This window comes from Sapajus apella, unplaced genomic scaffold, assembly GCF_009761245.1.
Source record: "Sapajus apella isolate SASKATOON/1434 unplaced genomic scaffold, GSC_monkey_1.0 scaffold16, whole genome shotgun sequence".
Classification (NCBI taxonomy): Eukaryota; Metazoa; Chordata; class Mammalia; order Primates; family Cebidae; genus Sapajus; species Sapajus apella.
In genome coordinates, this window is record NW_022436956.1 from 32,422,377 (window position 1) to 32,441,393 (window position 19,017).

The 19,017-nt window shown below is 40.0% G+C and overlaps 1 protein-coding gene across 2 annotated transcripts in view; it reads left to right on the forward strand.

Moving 5' to 3' along the window:
• The window catches only part of TMEM123 (transmembrane protein 123), a 60,480-nt gene extending 57,444 nt beyond the window's left edge, over window positions 1-3,036 (forward strand). For both annotated transcript variants that reach the window (XR_004270984.1, XM_032285764.1), the window contains exon 4: window positions 495-3,036. Coding sequence is in view for 1 of the 2 variants with exons in the window: in XM_032285764.1 (XP_032141655.1) it covers window positions 495-519 (25 nt within the window). In the remaining variant the exon portion in view is untranslated. The remainder of the gene's footprint in view (window positions 1-494) is intronic.
• Window positions 3,037-19,017: the final 15,981 nt, after the last annotated feature.

Sequence of the window (19,017 nt, forward strand, 5' to 3'; positions counted from 1 at the left end):
GCAACCTCAGCCTCCTGGGCTCAAGTGATCCTCTCATCTCAGCCTGCTGAGTAGCTGGGACTACAGGCATGCAGTGCCACACCAGGCTAATTTTTAAAGTTTTTGTAGAGATGACGGTCTCACTATTTTGCGTAGGCTGGTCTTCAAACTGTTGGGCTCAAATGATCCTCCGTTCTGACCTCCTAGAGTGCTGGGATTGTAAGTGTGAGCCACTGTGCCCAGCTAGAAGGAAATATTTAATAGGGATTTACAAACAGAAGCCATGTCTGTGTCTCTGATGGCAGCAAGACAAGACAGTGGTTCCCCATGCCATTAACCCCCAGATCCTTAACCACTACAGTATACTGGATACTTAAGGAACTTTACGCAGAACAATGACAATTTTGGTTGTGAAGCTTGAAATTGTCCTAATGTTACTTTACTAACAAATATGAACATAAGTGATTTTGACAACAATACAAAACAAAGTAATTGTAACTTTTAATATATTACAGAGATGAACATGACGCCATCATTTAAGGAAATCACGGACCAAGGAAGGAAGACAGATTGATGTAGCCCTATCAATTAATTTTGGTTTATTAATAGTTTAAAACAATATTCTCTTCTTGAAAATAGCATACAGGCCATGCATAAAATGTACAGTGTATTACATAAATATGTAAAGATTCTTCAAGGTAACAAGGGTTTGGGTTTTGTAATAAACATCTAGCGCTTATAGAGAGTTAATACAATGGTTTATATTCACTTTTTAGCAATTTCATAGTAAGACAAGTCCTATCTTTTTTTTTTTTTTTTTTGTGGCATTGGTCACGTATGACCAGTAATTGAAAGATGTCATCACTGAAAGACAGAATGCCATCTGGGCATACAAATCAGGAATTTGTCACAGCACTCAGGATTTTGAGTATCTTTGTAGCTCACACAAAGAACTTCAGTGCTTTTCGGAGCTGGATATATCCTAATTACTAATGCTACACAACAGAAATTATACAATCAAGTGAATCAGATCTGAAGCACAATTTAAGAAAAACATCAACATTTTTTGTGCTTTAAACTGTAGTAGTTGGTCTGGAAACAAAATATACCAAGAAAAAGAAAATTTTCAAATAAAACCCAAAATAATACCTGTGCTTAGCCCTGTTAGAGATCCATTGAAGTATTGAAGAGCATATATGTTCATTAATAACTTCTTTTGAGCTTTCAATGTTGATGTAATTTTTGTTCTCTGTGTAATTTAGGTAAACCACAGTGTTTAAACATGATAATGTTTTAAAGACTTAGTTACTATTAAATAATCCTGGCATTATAGGGAAAAACTCCTAGAAGTTAGATTATTTGCTACTGTGAGAATATTGTCACCACTGGAAGTTACTTTAGTTCATTTAATTTTTATATTTCATGAATATTTTAAGAACTGTAGAGCTGCTTTCTGGAAGTTTTTAATGGAGTGTAAACACACCTAACTTTAAGAAAAAGAACCCCTTGTATGATTTTCAAAATAACATTTAGAATTTGATAGTAGTCATAACTATAGAGTAATGCTGTGTTTATTAAGCCAAGGATTGTGGGACTTCCCTAGACTACTAAAGTTGCAGGACGAAAATGCTGTATTTTTTTTCATGCACTGTCAGTTTTACTCAGAGATTTGGGGAAATGACATTTTTATACTGAAACACCAACATTTTCGAATAAATTCTTAGGAAGTTTTGAGAGGAATTTTTAGACAGGACATTTTCTGCTTCCTGATTGGGATATTTCTTCAGATCCCTCCTCTTAGTCCATGCTGAAGGAGAGGTACTTTTAGATGCATTATGTTAATGAGAGAAAAAGCACAGTACTGCAGAGACACCAGTATTACCCAATGTATTCTGGAGTGTTTTCAGTTTTATAATAAAGTTTATATTCTAGCACATAAAACTCAGGGTCAAGTTTTAGCAAGAGAGGTATGTAGTCACAGTAAATACTAAGATTGCATTTCTATCTTAGAGGGCCAAAGTAAATCACACCAGTTTCTGAAGGTCCCAAAAACAGCTGAGATGTCCTAATGAACATGTGCCTACATTTAATAGGAATGAAATAAAACTGTTGTGGTCAGCTTTTGGTTTGCAGAGAATGCTAGATAATAAGAATTTTGAAATGGATTGTTTCTGCTTGCTGTGCATTATAACCAATAATCTGAATACAGAAAAAAAATTATCCAAAATATGGATATAATTAGATGTATGTAACGTGTAGACTATGGAAGAAATTTTTTGAAAAATCCATTTAGATTAGTTTGAAAAGAAATGTAGGCTGATGGCTGAGTTGTATATGTTGCTAACTTGGCCCTGACTGGTTATGCAACCATTGCTTCATTTCTTTGCAAAATGTAGTTAAGATATACTTTATACTAATGAAGGCCTTTTAAATTTGTCCACTGCATTCCTGGTATTTCACTACTTCAAGTCAGTCAGAACTTTGTGGACCGACCTGAAGTTTCTTCTTGAATACTTGTTTCTTTAGCACTTTGAAGATAGATAGAAAAACAACTTCTTAAGTACTAAGTCATTTTTTGGTTTCAAATAGTTCAGTTATGTCTTTTCTCTGTATATAAGTAGATAATTTGTTACTTTCAAATACCAGTACTAGGCAGGTTTTTTTGTTGTTGTTATCTATAAAAATTGAAGGAAGTGGTTATGCAAAACAATATTTTGCTTTGGACCATATTTCCTAAGCATAAACTTACCCTCCTAATTATATTTACTTAAGAAAATGCTCAATTTTGCTTGCATTCCTTGAGAATGTATTTATTTGAAGATCAAAACAATCCAGATGTATGTCTGTCTACTTGGCAGAAGCCAGTCTATAATCTTAAAATTTCCTTGAATAATCCATTAAAGGAATAATTCAAATACAGACAAACAAGAGTTGGCAGTATATTATAGTGATAATTTTGTATTTTCAGGAAAAAAACTCTTCTTTTTATTATAATGACCAGCTTTTGGTATTTCGTTGTTACCAAGATCTATTTTTAGAATAAAATTGTTCTCCATCTAAAAGTTTTAAGTGTGTGGTTTTGTTTCATTTCATTAAACTCAAGATAAATAGAAAATTCTCAAAATAAAAAGGCAGGTTGTAAGTGTGGTTGTCTGGGTAAGGAGCAGCAGCATTACCTTGAAACTTAGAAAATGCAAATTCTTGGGCGTGTTCCTGTAATCACAGCTACTCGGAAGGCTAAGGAAGGAGAATCACTTGAACTCAGGAGATGGAGGTTGTAATGAGCTGAGATCACGCCACTGCCCTTCAGCCTGGGTGACAGAGTGAGACTCCGTCTCAAAAACAAAACTAGATATAATTTAATTTATATCTGAGAATGGATTTAAATATGAAGACAACCAAGGTAAAATGACGCCTTAAGAAAAAAAAATTTTTTTGAGACTGAGTTTTGCTCTTATTGCCCAGGCTAGAGTGCAACGGCATGATCTCTGCTCACTGTAACCTCCTCCACCTGGGTTCAACTGATTCTTCTGCCCTGGCCTCCCTAGTAGCTGGGATTACAGGTGCCTACCACCACACCCAGCTACTACTTTTGTACTTCTAGTAGAGATGAGGTTTCACCATGTTGGCTAGGCCAGTCTCGAACTCCTGACCTCAGGTGATCTACCTGCTTCAGTCTCCCAAAGTGCTGGGGTTACAGGTGTGAGCCACCACGCCCAGCCAAAAAAATTTTTAAGTGCTGTCCTATAGGCAAGTTCTGATGTCAGATTGCTTGGGATTAAATGCTTGCTCTATCACATACTAGCTGTATGAACTTGGGTAAGTTACTCGTCTTATCCTCCATGTCATCTGTAAAATGGCGATGGTACAGTATATACTGCACAGGGTTATTGTATGAGGACTGTGTAAGATACTTTATGTAAAGTATTTAGGATACTGTATTGCACAAGTGCTTTTAAAAAGTCTTACTAATCCTGATAAAGCCAATTTGCTGATACCCAAGAAAAAAAAGTACCCTCTTTGGATATTTGTTCACAACTCTGCCTTCCTCCTTGCCTTGCTATGGCTTCACAGTGGGCAAGTTTACTCCCCCAACAATTTGAGGTGTGTGTGTGTGTCTTGGTTTTAGTCCATATGTATGAGAGTGGATGTAATAAACATCATGTCTGTTCTAGGGGGTAAAAATAGCCTCCTAACTTTCAGGTAATCACTTCTTTAAAAATTATGTTATACCTACCAAAAAATGCATAAATCACAAGTATATATTTTGGCAAGTGACATCACCAAAATGGTGGAGTAGGAGACACCAGCCTTCATGCCCCGTCAAAAGAAATAGACTGCTATCCACAAACCAAAATAGCCCTGAAGGGCTCAAGGGCAATTGTCTTTTAAGATACATCTGTATGAATTAATGAACGGCAAGGTCTCTCTCTCTGTTGCCCAGGCTGGAGTGCAGTGGTGTGAAGCTCACTGCAGCCTCAAACTCCTGGTGGGAGGATCACCTGAGTCTGAGGTGATCCTCCCACCTCAGACTCCCAAGTAGCTGGGACTCAGGTGCCACCATACTTGACTAAGTTTTTGGTGGTTTTGTTTTTGTCTTTCAGTAGAAAAGGGGCCTCACTATTGCCCTGGGCTGGTCTTGAACTACTGAGCTCAAGTGATCCTCCTGCCTCAGTCTCCCAAACTGCTAGGATTACAGGCGTGAGCTATTGCACCCGGCCTCAAGGGCCCATTAAAGAATGCAACAACCTAGTGGAGAATTTAAACAGAATATGTACATAAAGAATTGCTTATGAGATCAGAATTCCTGAGACATCAGGAGATGGCTAAGAAGAAAGGCAGGGGCTATCATCAGCCATGGGACTTGCTCTGCAGAGGATACCACCTTCTTTTGCCACTAAGGTAACCAACAGCCATGGTCAGAGAAAGCCAGTTTGCAAGCCAGAGCCAAGATCTCTCTGCATGTCCATACTCCAAACACCAACTCAGCTGTCACTGACAGCCTACGCTCCAGACCCTGACTCCAAGGCTGGGCTGTGCACACCTATGCTGCAAACAGTAAAGCCACTGCCACAGTAAGGGTGTTTGCACCCTGGACCCCAGAGCCAAGGTTTCTTTTTCCTTTTCTTTTTCTTTTTTGAGACAGTTTCACTTTTGTTGCCTAGGCTGGAGTGCAATGGTACGATCTCAGCTTACCACAACCTCCGCCTCCCGGGTTCAAGCGATTCTCCTGCCTCCCGAATAGCTGGGATTACAGGCATGTGCCACTACACCTGACTAATTTTTGTATTTTTAGTAGAGACAGGGTTTCTCCATGTTAGGCTGGTCTTGAACTCCTGATCTCGGGTGATCTGCCTGCCTCAGCCTCCCAAAGTGCTGGGATTATAGGTGTAAGCCACTGCATCCGGCCTAGAGCCAAGGTTTCTCTATGTGTTTACATCCTGGAGACCAGCTCAGTCATCATCAAGGGCTAGGCCTTGCCCCAACCCTAAAGCCATTGTAGCTGTGTGCACACTTGTGCTCTTGTCCCTGCCTGTTTCACAGCTCCCATACTTCACATACCATTAGCAACTGTCGGCAGGGTGTCTGTGCCCTGGGCACCAGTGCCATTACCACCCCGGAGCTATAGTCCCCTTACACATCATGCTCTGTGGGTGTCACTCATCAGACATCAGTTCCATTGCCACCTCAAGTGGGCTTGCACGCCAGTCCCAGTGTCAAAGAAGGATCCCTACAGAAGAGTTCCATGACCCCACAGACTTGGCAGAGGGAGCTAAGGAACTACCTGGTGACCACACAGAGGTCCCTTGAACTTGCATAGAACCACAAAGGCATCCATGTGCTGAACAACTTCAGCAAAGTGTGACTCTGGGCACTAACCCCCAAGACTCTCTGTCCTACCTTAAGCTATTGCAGCTGCTGCTGTCTGCCAGACCAGGCAGTAAGCAGGGTCCAGGCACTCACACTCTTATGTGCCACAAAGGCTACATCTGAGCATACCCCACGCCTGCTCATCCCTTCCAAGACTGCCTGCCTGGCCATTCCCATGGCTTGTTGGGAAAGGAAGGGATGAGTGTGGGCGAACCTGACCCCACAGTGTAGTCCACCATTCCCCATGAGCGTTTTGTTGGCAACCTGGGGGCAATCTGCTCCTCCCTATCACAGCTGGTGCTTGAGCCCAAGGGGCCAGCGGACAAGTCTACTGGCGTGCTACTGGTTCCCCAGGACTCAAGTACACCATCCAGGAGCATGGAGACTTGTGATCTGATCTCAAGTGGGTAGGAGCCCCCACTATCAGAACAGAGAGAAGAGGATGGTGTGGGATCATCATGCAGTGGCAGAGGAGCATGGTGGCCTTCCCTCTACAAGAGTAGACCAGGAGGAAGGGTATGGCCTAATAACCATGGTTTCTGCCCCCAAGGAGTCACATGGCCTGTGGCTAGGCAATCTGAATGCAGTTGGCTTGGGACTAGCCTAACCATTCTGTCCTGCTGCTGATAGCTAGATGCTGTAGAACTGCCAGCTCAGGAGTGTGAGAGCAGGGTGGGTCCCACTGCAATGTGGTGCAGTGAAAACCCTGGACTGTTCCAATTCCCGTGAATGGTCTCTGTGGCACAGGAGAGGCACCTCCAGCCTCTCTGGAAGATATCCCCAGTGGCCTAGAAGCTGACCCTAGAACCTTGCCAGCCACCTTGGCAGTAGAGCTGGGATGGGGACCACTGGGAACCCCATGGGCTCACTCACTGCCTAGGAGCTCTGATACCCCTCCTAATTAACAAAGGCCAAGTAAAAATTTTACACCATTGCAACTACCTTGTGCCTGCAAGCGTGAGCTACTGGCTGGGAGATCAACCTCCATGACCCCTTGGACAGTGTTTGGCCGGCTCTTGACCGCAAGCACCACCTACTGGCCTGTAGAGTGAACTGCACAACCCAATGTAATTCTGTGGACAACAGTACACACAGCTCTGGAGAACAAGATGAACCTCCAACTCCCCATCTCTGTAGGAGACAGTAAACCTGCTCACACGCACAGTACACCACTATTACAAACTAAAAACAACCAGCATTTGAGAAAATCACTACATTAAGGCTATTGGTAAATTAATTCAGAGCTTTGGCCCCCTAAAAACAAAGAGAAGTGGACTATGCACTTACCTTGCAATGCTCTACTTCAGGAATGGAGGTGAGAGAAAGACTCTCAAATAAAAGCTGCGACAGTTCATCCCCGCTAAACCTCCCTTATAAGAAATGTTAAGGAAATTCTTCAAGCTGAAATAAAAGGATGCTAATTATTAACAGGAAAACATGAATATAAAATCCATTGGTTAAAAAGTAAGTACATAGTCAACTCAGAATACTCTAATACCATAATGGTGGTTTGCAAATCAACTTACATCATTAGTATGAAAGTTAAAAGACAAAACTTTAGGCCGGGCACGGTGGCTCACACATGTAATCCCAGCACTTTGGGAGGCCAAAGTGGGCGGACCACCCGAGGTCAGGAGTTCGAGACCAGCCTGGCCAACGTGGCAAAACCCAGTCTCTATTAAAAATACAAAAATTAGCTGGGTGTGGTGGCGTGCACCTGTAATCCCAGCTACTCAGGAGGCTGAGGCAGGGAGAATGGTTTGAACCTGGGAGGTGGAGGTTGCCGTGAGCTGATATTGTGCCACTGCACACCAGCCTGGGCAACAGAGCAAGACTATGTCTCAAAAAAAAAAAAAAAAAAAGACACAACTTTAAAAAATAATGACTACAATAATTTGTTAAAGGATATATGATATAAAAAGATACAAATTGTGACATCAAAAACAAAATAGGGAGCACAGAGTAAAAGTATACAGTTTTTTTTAATGCAACAAAAATTATTAGTCTGAAATATCCTGTTGTTTTATGTAAGCCTCATGGTAACCACAAACTAAAAGCCAAGAGTATATGCACAATAAGTAAACAGTAAGGAGCCAGGTGTAGTGGCTTATGCTTGTAATCCCAGCACTTTGGGAGGCTGAGGTGGGTGGATCACGAGGTCAGGAGTTCAAGACCAGCCTGGCCAACATTGTGAAACCGTCTCTACTAAAAATACAAAAATTAGCCAGGCATGGTGGTGTGTACCTGTAATCCATCCCAGCTACTTGGGAGGCAGAGGCAGGAGAACTGCTTGAACTGGATGGAGGCAGAGGTTGCAGTGAGCCGAGCTCACACCACTGTACTACGGCTTGGGCTACAGAGCGAGATTCTGTCTCCAAAAAAAAAAAAAAAAAAAAAAAAAAAGTAAACAGGAATGGAAGCATGCCACTACAGAAAATCATCTAATCACAAAGGAAGACAGCAAGAGAGGAAGAAATAGACGGTCTGCTGAACAATCAAAAAACAATTAACAAAATTGCAGTAGTGAGTCCTTATTTATCAATAATTATCTTGAATGTAAGTAGGTTAAATTCTCCGATATGGTTTGTATATTTGTTCCCTCCAAATGTCATGTTGAAATGTGACCTCCATTATTGAAGGTGGGGGCCTGGTGGGAGGTGTTTGAGTCATTGAGGTGGATTTCTCATGGATGGTTTAGCATTATCCCCTTGGTGACAAGTGAGTTGTTGTTTGGAGTTCACGTGACATCAGGTTTTTAAAAAGACTGTGGCACCTCCCCCCCCTTTCTTCCTCTCACCATGTGACATGTGACTTTACCTTCTACCATGAGTAAAAGCTTCATAAGGCCCTCACCAGAAGCTGGGCAGATACTAGCACCATGCTTCCTGTATAGCCTGCAGAACTGTGAGGCAAGTTTTTCCTTTATAAATTACCCAGTCTTAGGTATTCCTTTATAGCAACACAAAATAGAGGAACACACTATCATATAAAAAGATGCAGAACAGTGAATGGATAAAGGAAAACAAGACCCAACTACATGCTGCCTCTAAGGACACACATGGTTTAAAAAAGAAGGGATGGAAAAAAGATATTCCATGAAAATGGAAACCAAGAATGCAGAAGATGCTATAGTTTTATTAAATAGCATAGAGTTTAATTCAAAAACTGCAAAAAGAGACAAGTATATGACAAAGGGGTGAATTCTGCAAGAAGATGTAACAACTTTAAATATATATGCTCCCAACATCAGACCACCTAAATACGGTCGTACCTCAGTATCTTGAGGGACTGGTTCCCCATGGCAGATACCAAAAGACACACATATTCAAGTCCCATAATCGGCCCTGTAGAACTCTGCAGATACAGATTTTGCATTCCATGAATACCATATTCTTTATACAGGTTTGGTTGCAGATATGAAACCTGCTAATACAGGGGGTCAACTGTATTTACTGCAAAAATCTGTATATCAGCAGACCCATGCAGTTCAAAGCCATATTCTTCAAGGGTCAGAGTAGAATATATGTAAAGAAAGAAAAAAAAAAAAAAAAAAAAAAAGCATTCCTTTCTGATCTGAAGGAAGAAATAAAGAGCAACACAGCTGAAGAGGACTTCAATACCCCACTTTCAACAATGGACTTATCATCCAGACAGAAAATCAGTAAGGATATATTAGACCTGAACTACATACATTAAACCAAACAGAGCTAAAAGACATATACAGAACATTCCATCCAACAGCAGCAGAATACAAATTCTTCTCAAGCACACACAGAATGTACTGCAGGAGAGATGATGTATTAGACCACAAAACAAGTCTTCATAAATTTGAGAGACTGGAGTGCCTTTCAAACCACAATGTCATATAACTAGAAACCTCAAAGGAATTTTAGAAAATTCAGAAATATATGGAAATAGCCAATGGGTCAAAGAAATTAAGAGAGGAGGTTTTAAAATTTCTTGAGACAAATGTGTAAACCCAATATACCAAAACTTACAGTATGCAGCAATAGCAAATCCAAAAGGAAAGTTTATAGCAATAATTGCCTATGTAAAAAAAAAGAAAAATCTGCTATAAACAACCTAACCTATTACCTTAATCAACAGAGTAAAGAGACAACCTACAGAATGGAAAATAATATATGCAAACCATACATACATCTGAAGAGGGGTTGATATCCAAAAATATATAAGGATCTGAAGCAATAGTAAGAAAAGATACAGGTGAAGGATCTGAATAGACATCTTTCAAAAGAGGACGTATAAATGGTCAACAGATACGTGAAAATATGCAAATTAAAATAATGATACCTCACAACTGTTAAAAATGGCTATCATCAGCTGGGTGAGGTAGCTCACGCCTGTAATCCTAGCACTTTGGGAGGGGACGGCAGGTGGATTGCCTGAGCTCAGGAGTTCAAGACCAGTCTGGGCCACATGGTGAAACCCGTCTCTACTAAAAATACAAACACTTAGCTGGGCATAGCGGTGTGGGCTTATAGTCCCAGCTACTTGAGAGGCTGAGGCAGGGAATTGCTAGAACCCGGGATGCAGAGGTTGCGGTGAGCCCAGATCGCCCCACTGCACTCCAGCCTGGGCAATAGAACAAGACTCCATCTCTAAAAAATAATAATAATAATAATAACAACAACAGCTATCTGGCCTGGTGTGGTGGCTCATGCCTGTGATCCTAGCACTTTGAGAGGCTTAGGCAGCTGGATTATATGAGCTCAGGAGTTTGAGTTCGGCTTGGGCAACATGGCAAAACCCCATCTACCAAAAAAATACAAAAAAATTAGCTAGGTGTGGTGGTGCACACCTGTAATCCCAGCTACTCGGGAGGCTGAGGCATGAGAAGTGCTTGAACCTAGGAGGGGGAGGTTGCAGTGAACCAAGATCATGCCACTACATGCCAGCCCAGGTGACAGAACAAGACTGTCTCAAAAAGAAAATGGCTATCATCAAACAGATGAAAGATATCAAATGTAGGTGAGTATGCAGGCAAAAGGGAACCCTTGTATGCTGTTGGTGAGAATGTAAATTAGTACAGGCATTATGGGAAACTTATGGTGGTTAAAGCAACTCCATCTTGGATGCTAATCCACCATGTTGACTTCTGATTAACTCCAGTTCTGGGAATGCCTGTAAGATTTCTACTTTCACATACTTTCTGTAAATCCTCCCCTTAGATCAAAACAATCTTGATGCTCTCATAAACACAAATGTACCATAAACCTTGCCCTTAGGCAAATTCCTTATGATAGATAAGCCTGGGTCTCAGGTGTAACAGTACAGGATCACAGCCACTGGAGACATGGCTTCTGTTTTTAAGTTCCTATTTTCTTTCTGAGAAACTGCATTTATCAGCTTCTTTCTTTGGCCTCACAGCTCCTCAGTTTTGGGGGGGTCAGTCTGCATATACCTACTCACCATGGAACAAAACTGTACTATGGAGCCTCCTCAAAAAATTAAAAATAGAACTACCATATGATCCAGCAGTCCTTTCAGATCTTTTAGTATTTACCTAAATTAAGATCTGAAATCAGCATGTTGAAGAGATATCTCTACTCCCATGTTCATGAATGAATAAAGAAAATGTGGTATATATACACTATGTAACACTATCTAGCCTTAGAAAAGAATGAAACCCTGTCATTTGTGGTAACATGAATGAACCTGGAGAGCATTATGTTAAGTGAAATAAGCCAGGCACAGAAAGACAAATACTGCATGATCTCACTATAATATGTGAAATATAAAAAAGTTGAACTCATAGAAGCAGAGTGTAATGGTGGTTCTCAGAGGCTGTGGGGATTGGGAGATGCTGGTCAAAAGTTTCAGACAGGAAGAATACATTCAAGAGGTCTATTCAATATCATGGTGACTATAGCTAATAACAGTATGTTGTATACTTGAAAACTGCTGAGAGTAGATTTTAAGTATTCTGACCACAAAAAAAAAAAAATGAGGTAATGCATATGTTAATTTTATTCATTTAGCCATTCCACATGGTATACATATGTCAAAACATGGTGTACATCATATATGTTTTGTCAACTTTAAAAGTTTTTTTAAAAGTACACAGAGCACAGTGAATTATCACAAAGTGAACAAACCTAATCCCCACTTAAGTCAAAAACTAGAATATTACCAGCACTCCAGAAGTACTCCTGATATTCCCAACCATTCTTCCCTCCTTATCCCCAAAGGTAACAAATGACTTTTAACACCATAGGTTGGTACTGCCCAATTTAGAACTTTATATAGCAGAATCATGCTTTTTTTCGCATATGGCTTCATTTTAATTCATTTAATTCATTAAATTATTCTTTTGCATATGGGTTCATTAAATTCATTTAATTTCATAGGAAAACTATATTTCCATTCTATGCAAGGAATCAATATATGGTATATACAATCTATATTTTCATTAAATGTTTACAGCCAAAACGGTTTTCATTATATCCTCTGAAAATGCTTCAAAGAAATGTTTGTTTTTGATCCTTGCAAGTGTTATGTATGAGAATGCAGAGAAACTGACAACTTCCAAAAAAAATGCATATTGAAACATTTGACAAATACAAACATTTTATAATGTACTCTGCTATTGTGTGATCATACGATTAGTGGGTTTGTAGTAGAGGTTAGAATCCAATTTAATAGACATCTCCGGATATAAGTAGCTGACAAGCTCACTTATAATCTTAAAAATCTTAAGAGAAATTCTCTTAAAAATCTTAAGAGAAAAATGAGTTGGACATCTAAGATTAAGACCTGGAAGATTTCTATAGTGAACAGAAAGAACTCAGCTTCCTGATCTTTTCCTGCAGCTATACCCATTCATCTGATATGGAAGCGGACCACGGAAGTGTTGGAAAGGTAAGGGCTTGGTCCCTTTAAATGATATGGAAGTGGGGAAGGGAAGTGCTGGGTAGAGGAGGGTGCAATCCCTGGCTAGGGCTCCAACCCCGGGCATTTTTGTTTTCCCGCCCAAATGTTGCATTTCCCAAGACCATGCTGGCCTGCCACAGCCTCATACTGTGCCTATAAATACCCTGAGACCCTAGTAGGCAGAAAAAAGGCAGCTGGATGTCAAGAGGGGCACATCAGCAGAGGAACACACAAGCGCTGAACGTCGGGAGGATGTCGAGGGGAGCATGCCAGCACACCAGCAGGCCATCAACCAGCGGAATGAAACGGAGAGTTTGTCTAGGGCAGTCGGAGGAGAGCCTGGGCCGTCAAGCTGTCTGACTCCAGAGGAAAACCATTTCCCTTCTGGCTCCCCCATCTGCTGAGAGCTTTTTCCACTCAATAAAACCTTGTAGTCATTCTCCAAGCTCACTTGTGATCTACTTCTTCTGGTACACCATGGCAAGAACCCCAAAATACAAAAAGCCCTCTGTCCTTGAGATAAGGCAGGGGTCTAAATGAGCTAACCAAGCCGCCTACGGAAGGCTAAACTAAGAGAGCATCCTGTCACACATGCCCACTGGGGCTTCAGCTGTAAACATTCACCCCTAGACACTGCCGTGGGGTCAGGGCCCCACAACCTGCCCATCTGTATGCTCCCCAGAGGTTTGAGCAGTGGGACACTGAAGAAGCGACTCACACCCCCGTGACATGCCCTGTGAAGGGGACAAGGGCACTTTCCCATTTCATATCCTAACCCTCTTCCTTGTCATCTCAGGAAAAGATGGCCTTTCTGTGCAAAAATGTCTCAATATATCACTTCCCAGCTACTCGAAGACTTTGCCCCTTTCTATTAAAACATTAATCATAATCACTTTAAAAAAATTTCTTAAGAACCAGTTGAAGTGCCAGCTCTTTTATATAGAACTTTTACCACGTTTCAAGCCTGTTCTTTTCCTATTTTTCTTCTACTCCTCGTTCTCTGGGGCTAGTGCTGCTGCTTCAAAAAGTTGAGAGGAGGGCATGTATCAAAAGGTCTCTCAGGACATGCTGTTCTATCCTGTTTCTTTGCTGTGGGATCAGGAATCGAATTTCCGGCAATCTCAAGTTCTCTGCACCCAGGGGTATATAAAAGGAAAAAAATCAGCTGAGAAGGAACACTTCCTAACTCATTCTATGAGACCAGTATTACCCTGATACCAAATCTAGACAAGCATACCACAAAAAGCTACAAACCAATATCTTTTATAAATACAGATGCCAAAATCTTCAACAAAATACTTAGATGCTTTATGAATTTGGCTTCAAGTCTAATCACCTTGCCTTCCCAAACCCCTTTAATATGGAAATCCAATTCTGCCACTACATTGTTCTTTGTAAATAACACTTAAAATCATATTATCTCCTCTGCTTAAAAACCAACAGCTCTTCTTTACCTATATAGAAAGAAGTCTAGATAGCAAAGCCCATAATTTGTAGTCCTCTTAAGCTTGGTTTCCATCCTATCTTCCCTACCCTATTTCCCATTATTCACCTTCACTGGCCCTACAACTACTTTTTGCAAAAATGATTCATACATTTTTGTCTTTCTTTGTTTTTCCCTCTGCCTAGAAAATACTTCCCAGTAACTCCATTCTCCAACTTTGCATAATTTACCCTATTTAATCCTCAATAACCAATTGAGACGCTATTTCATCTAAAATTATTTGAAAAAAAATCCCTATGGCACTTTATCTGAACCTTTCCTATGGCACTTACTTTACTGAGGCGTGGAGATATTTGAATTAAAATATCTCCACATCTCAGTAAAATAAGAGTCATATGTTTTAATTCATAGGACAACTCCCTGTTCTCTAGCAATGCTTGTTCTTTTGCACCTCTGTGCCTTCACGTGTCAACTAATCTCTAGACCTGATCCCATTTTTTCACCTGTGTGTGTGTAAAATATTCTCCAATTATCCTGAATTGTGCTATACTACAAATTACTCTAGCAACCAAAATAGCATCAAAATGGGTAAGCTTCCTCAAGAAGTAATGAATTCTGTCTGAAACAGATTATACATGTACTAGTCAGAAATGCTATAAAGAGATTTTATATATCAAATAGGACAGGGAAAATCTCTTAGTTTCCATGTAGCTTTGAAGCTGAAATTATGACTTCTATTTTTATAGAAAAATAATTGGGCACTTGTTTACTGACATAGAAAGCTAAAGATCTTCAAGACCTACTACTGAGTGAAAAAGTAACCTTAAGAACATTCCTATAACCACATGTATTTGGCATGTGTGTATATACATACCTCCACACACTGAATACATATGAAATTTGACAGTGATTACCAGGGAGGGGACTGAAAGTAGCAGTGGGGGTAATTAAAGGGAACTCAAACATTTTACTTTATATACTAATTTTGTTTGAAACTTTTACAACAAACATATATTCTAGAGTATTTACCTGGCCTGAAAACAAAACAAACAAAAACTGAGTGGAACACAATGCTATAACTCAGTCTATCCAGGTCTGATATGAAACAGGATGCTTGCTACTTGGGAATCAGACCTATGACACTGTCTTTAGCATAGCCCACTAATGAAGAACACAGACACCATGTGCAGCTCTACATTAGACCCCACTACAGCCCTGTGAGGAAGAAAGAGGGCAGAAATTCATCCTCATAGAAAAGCTGAGGATCAGAAAGAGTTGTAAAGGGCTTGCCAAAAGCCTCATTAAATGGTAGAACTAGGCTTAGAGGCAAGGTCTTTAGATTTGAAATTCAGGGCTCTTTACCTATTATCCTTTATTATCAGAGCTGCTAAGGCTTAAAAGCTCCAAGAACTCACTGGTTAAAGCCTATCTGGACACGATACCAGAAAGATAACAGGACCTAGCACAATGATCAATTATTACCATAGTCTTTGTATTTCTACTAAGCTATCTAAACCTTCCCCTGAATAATCACACACATTCCAACAGACCAAGTAGGCAAAAGAATCCATTATGGACTTGTGGGGCTCAATAAATAACATCTTTTACCCAAGTTTAGAACCAATAAAAGGTAAAAGGAGTCATCACGTAACAATGAAAACCTCTTCATCATCGATAAAAGATCTGGAGGACAACGCTTACATGCAGATTTCCTAATATGAATGCTAGAAGGAAACAAACTTTACCAGTCACTGGCAATACTGAAAAACTAAGAAAGGCCCCTGTGATGCCAACATCACAGAAGGATGGAGTATACTCTCTTCAGACAAGCTGGCACCCCAAGAGAAAGAAAAAAGATGGGATTGATTTCTCTTCCAAAAGTATCAAGATGATAAGTGCAGGGGCAAAAAGAGTTCCTTCTATGTCGAAGAAAATCTCAATAAATAAGACTAAATGTTCTCCCTCAATACAATTCTTCTTAGATTCATTTTTTTTTTTAAAAATGAGGCTAACGGTTTTACCATACACCAGTGGTTCTTAAAGGCTGGTCCACTGACCGCAATTGTGTCTACACCAATCATTACAAATGTTGGCACAGTGAAAATAGCAAACAGCATCTTCTATGCTTTGGGGTTTTTTTTAGACAGAGTCTCACTGTGTCACCCAGGCTGGAGTGCAGCGGTGCAATCTTGGCTCATTGCAACCTCCACCTCCCACGTTCAAACAATTATCCTGCCTCAGCCTCTCGAGTAGCTGAGATGATAGGCACCCACCACTATGCCCTAGAGTTAATTTTTGTATTTTTAGAAGACACAGGGTTTCACCATGTTGGCCAGGTCTTAAACTCCTGATCTCACGTGATTGGCCTGCCTCAGCCTCCCAAAGTGCTGGGATTACAGGCATGAGCCACCACACCAAGCCAGCATCTTAGTTTTACTTTTAATTTTTTTCAGAGCCCCCAAAGGGTTGAAAGAACTGCTACTATGTACTGATAGCGTATTTTTGTTTTTTGTTTTTTACATATAGTAGGAGATACGCATTGAAATGCTATACCTCTATAAAAAATTTAGGTGCGTCTTCAAAGCTGACAATCAGTTGTCCTTTGACTTACGGAATGGCAGTCAACAAGCAATAAATCTCTCAGATTGCTAGTGTTGAGAAGAGTAAACTCTATTCAGCTCTGGTACTTAAGCTCTTTTAAAAGAAAATGTGGGAAACAAATGAGAAGCCTAACTAATAATCATATGATTTCTACCCATGTAGGTTAAGACAGTGAAGAAAGAGACCCTTTCTTCAAGTAGAAAAGTAAGTAGAAAACTGAAGTACAGGCTAGGCACAGTGGCTCACATGTATAATCCCAGCATTTTGAGAGGCCAAGATGGGTGGATCACCTGAGGCCAGGGGTTGGAGACCAACCTGGCCAACATGGTGAAACACCATCTCTACTAAAAATACAAAAATTAGCCAGGCATGGTAGTGGGCACCTATAATCCCAGCTACTCAGGAGGCTGAGGCAGGAGAATCACTTGAACCTTGGAGGCAGAGGTTGTAGTGAGGCAAGATCGTACCATTGCACTCCAGCCTAGGCAACAAGAGCAAGACTCCATCTCAAAACAAAACAAAACAAAACCTGAAGTACGGTTTAGCAAGAGATTTTTTAAAAATGTAAATGTTATAGAGCCACTTCCACCTGAACTGTTTACAATTCACACTCTACCACTTGTTATCTCTAGCAATTTACATAGTTTCACTGGACCTCAATTTCCACATTTGTATTGTAAAAAAGAGGTATCATGTTTCCTAGGGTTTTGAGGATTATGGAAGGCAATAAATAAACCTAACAAAGCATCTGACATTCTTCTGTCTACTCAACATAAGGAGCACCTACTAGGACACTGATTATTATTATTAAGAGGGCAAAAAAGAGACTAAAACCCTAATCTCAAATCCAGGTCCATGTGAGAATTTGGCAAGCAGACAAAGTATAAATTACATTGTGTTTAGTTATATTTTTTGCATTATTTTTACTATGAAAAACATACAAGTCCTTAAAACTGACTAGCTGAATAAAACCAAGTAAGACAACTCTTTTATAAATAGAAGGCAAATCATAAGTTATTATAGTTATACTAGATGGCAGCCCATGTAATTTAAAAAAAGATCAATATTGCTTATTAGGACAGTTTGTTCAAAAAACATAAGATAAGGAGTCAGGCAGATCTGTGTTCAAATCTTACTTTGCAAATTGCTGAAAGGATCAAAGCCAATGTGCTTTAAAGTATCTATTAATGGCAGCCTGTGTTACTTTGTTAGGGCTGCCATAACGAAGTACCAATGGCTGGGTTGTTTAAACAACAGAAATTTATTTTCTTACAGTTCTGGAAGCTAGAAGTCCAAGATCAAGGTGTTGGCAGGTTTGGTTTCTTCTGAGGCCTGTTTCTCAGGTATCTTCACATAGTCACCCTCTGTCCATCTGTATCCTAATCTCTTCTTAGAAAACCAATTATGTTGATTAACAGTCAACTATATAATAACATTTTACCTTAACTGTCTCTTTAAAGCCCCTATTTCCAAATACAGGTACATTCTGAGGTACTGAGGACTTCAACATAAAAATTTTGGGGGAATACCACTGAACCTATAGCACATCTCAATTGTTTAAAGCGTTTAGCACACACAGGGGATCCTCAATAGAGCAGCTATTATAAGCAAAATAAAAAGAAAAAAAGAGAAGAGTTTTTAAAAAGATTTAATAGTATCCTGTGACAAGGGGGTTTAGTTCTACGACTTAGATATACTGGGTTGTTCTCACTAAAGAACTTTTAGTTTGATTCTTTGAGGGAGCTAATTATCCCTTCAGCAATCATAGGCCAGGTTGGCAGAGAAAAAAAGTTAACAATGTTTTAACATTGTTCTGAGTCAACAGAATTTGGGGAAAAAAGAATTCCCTCTTTATAGTCCCTCTGTAATGGCTGGGAGAGCATTTCTCTTATGAGGTCTTGAACCTAGGTATATATGCATTTGGACTTACATGCATCAGCATATCAGGATAGAAACAAAAGCAAGAGAAGAGACTGGAGGATACAGAAATTCTCATTCACTTTTCCCATATGTTCTTTAAAGGAATCTAAAAGAGTTGTGAAGTGAGAAGAAAAATGGAGAGTTTTTAATATTAGACCTCCTTATCCACCTGCTTCAGAAGTCTGCCACAGAGCCAAATCTAAGAAAGGTCAAATATGACTAGACCCAGAAAGGAGGTACTTACCATTCATTGCCTGTATGCCACCTCCTCACCCCATCAACACCTATGCAACAAAGCAATTACACAAATG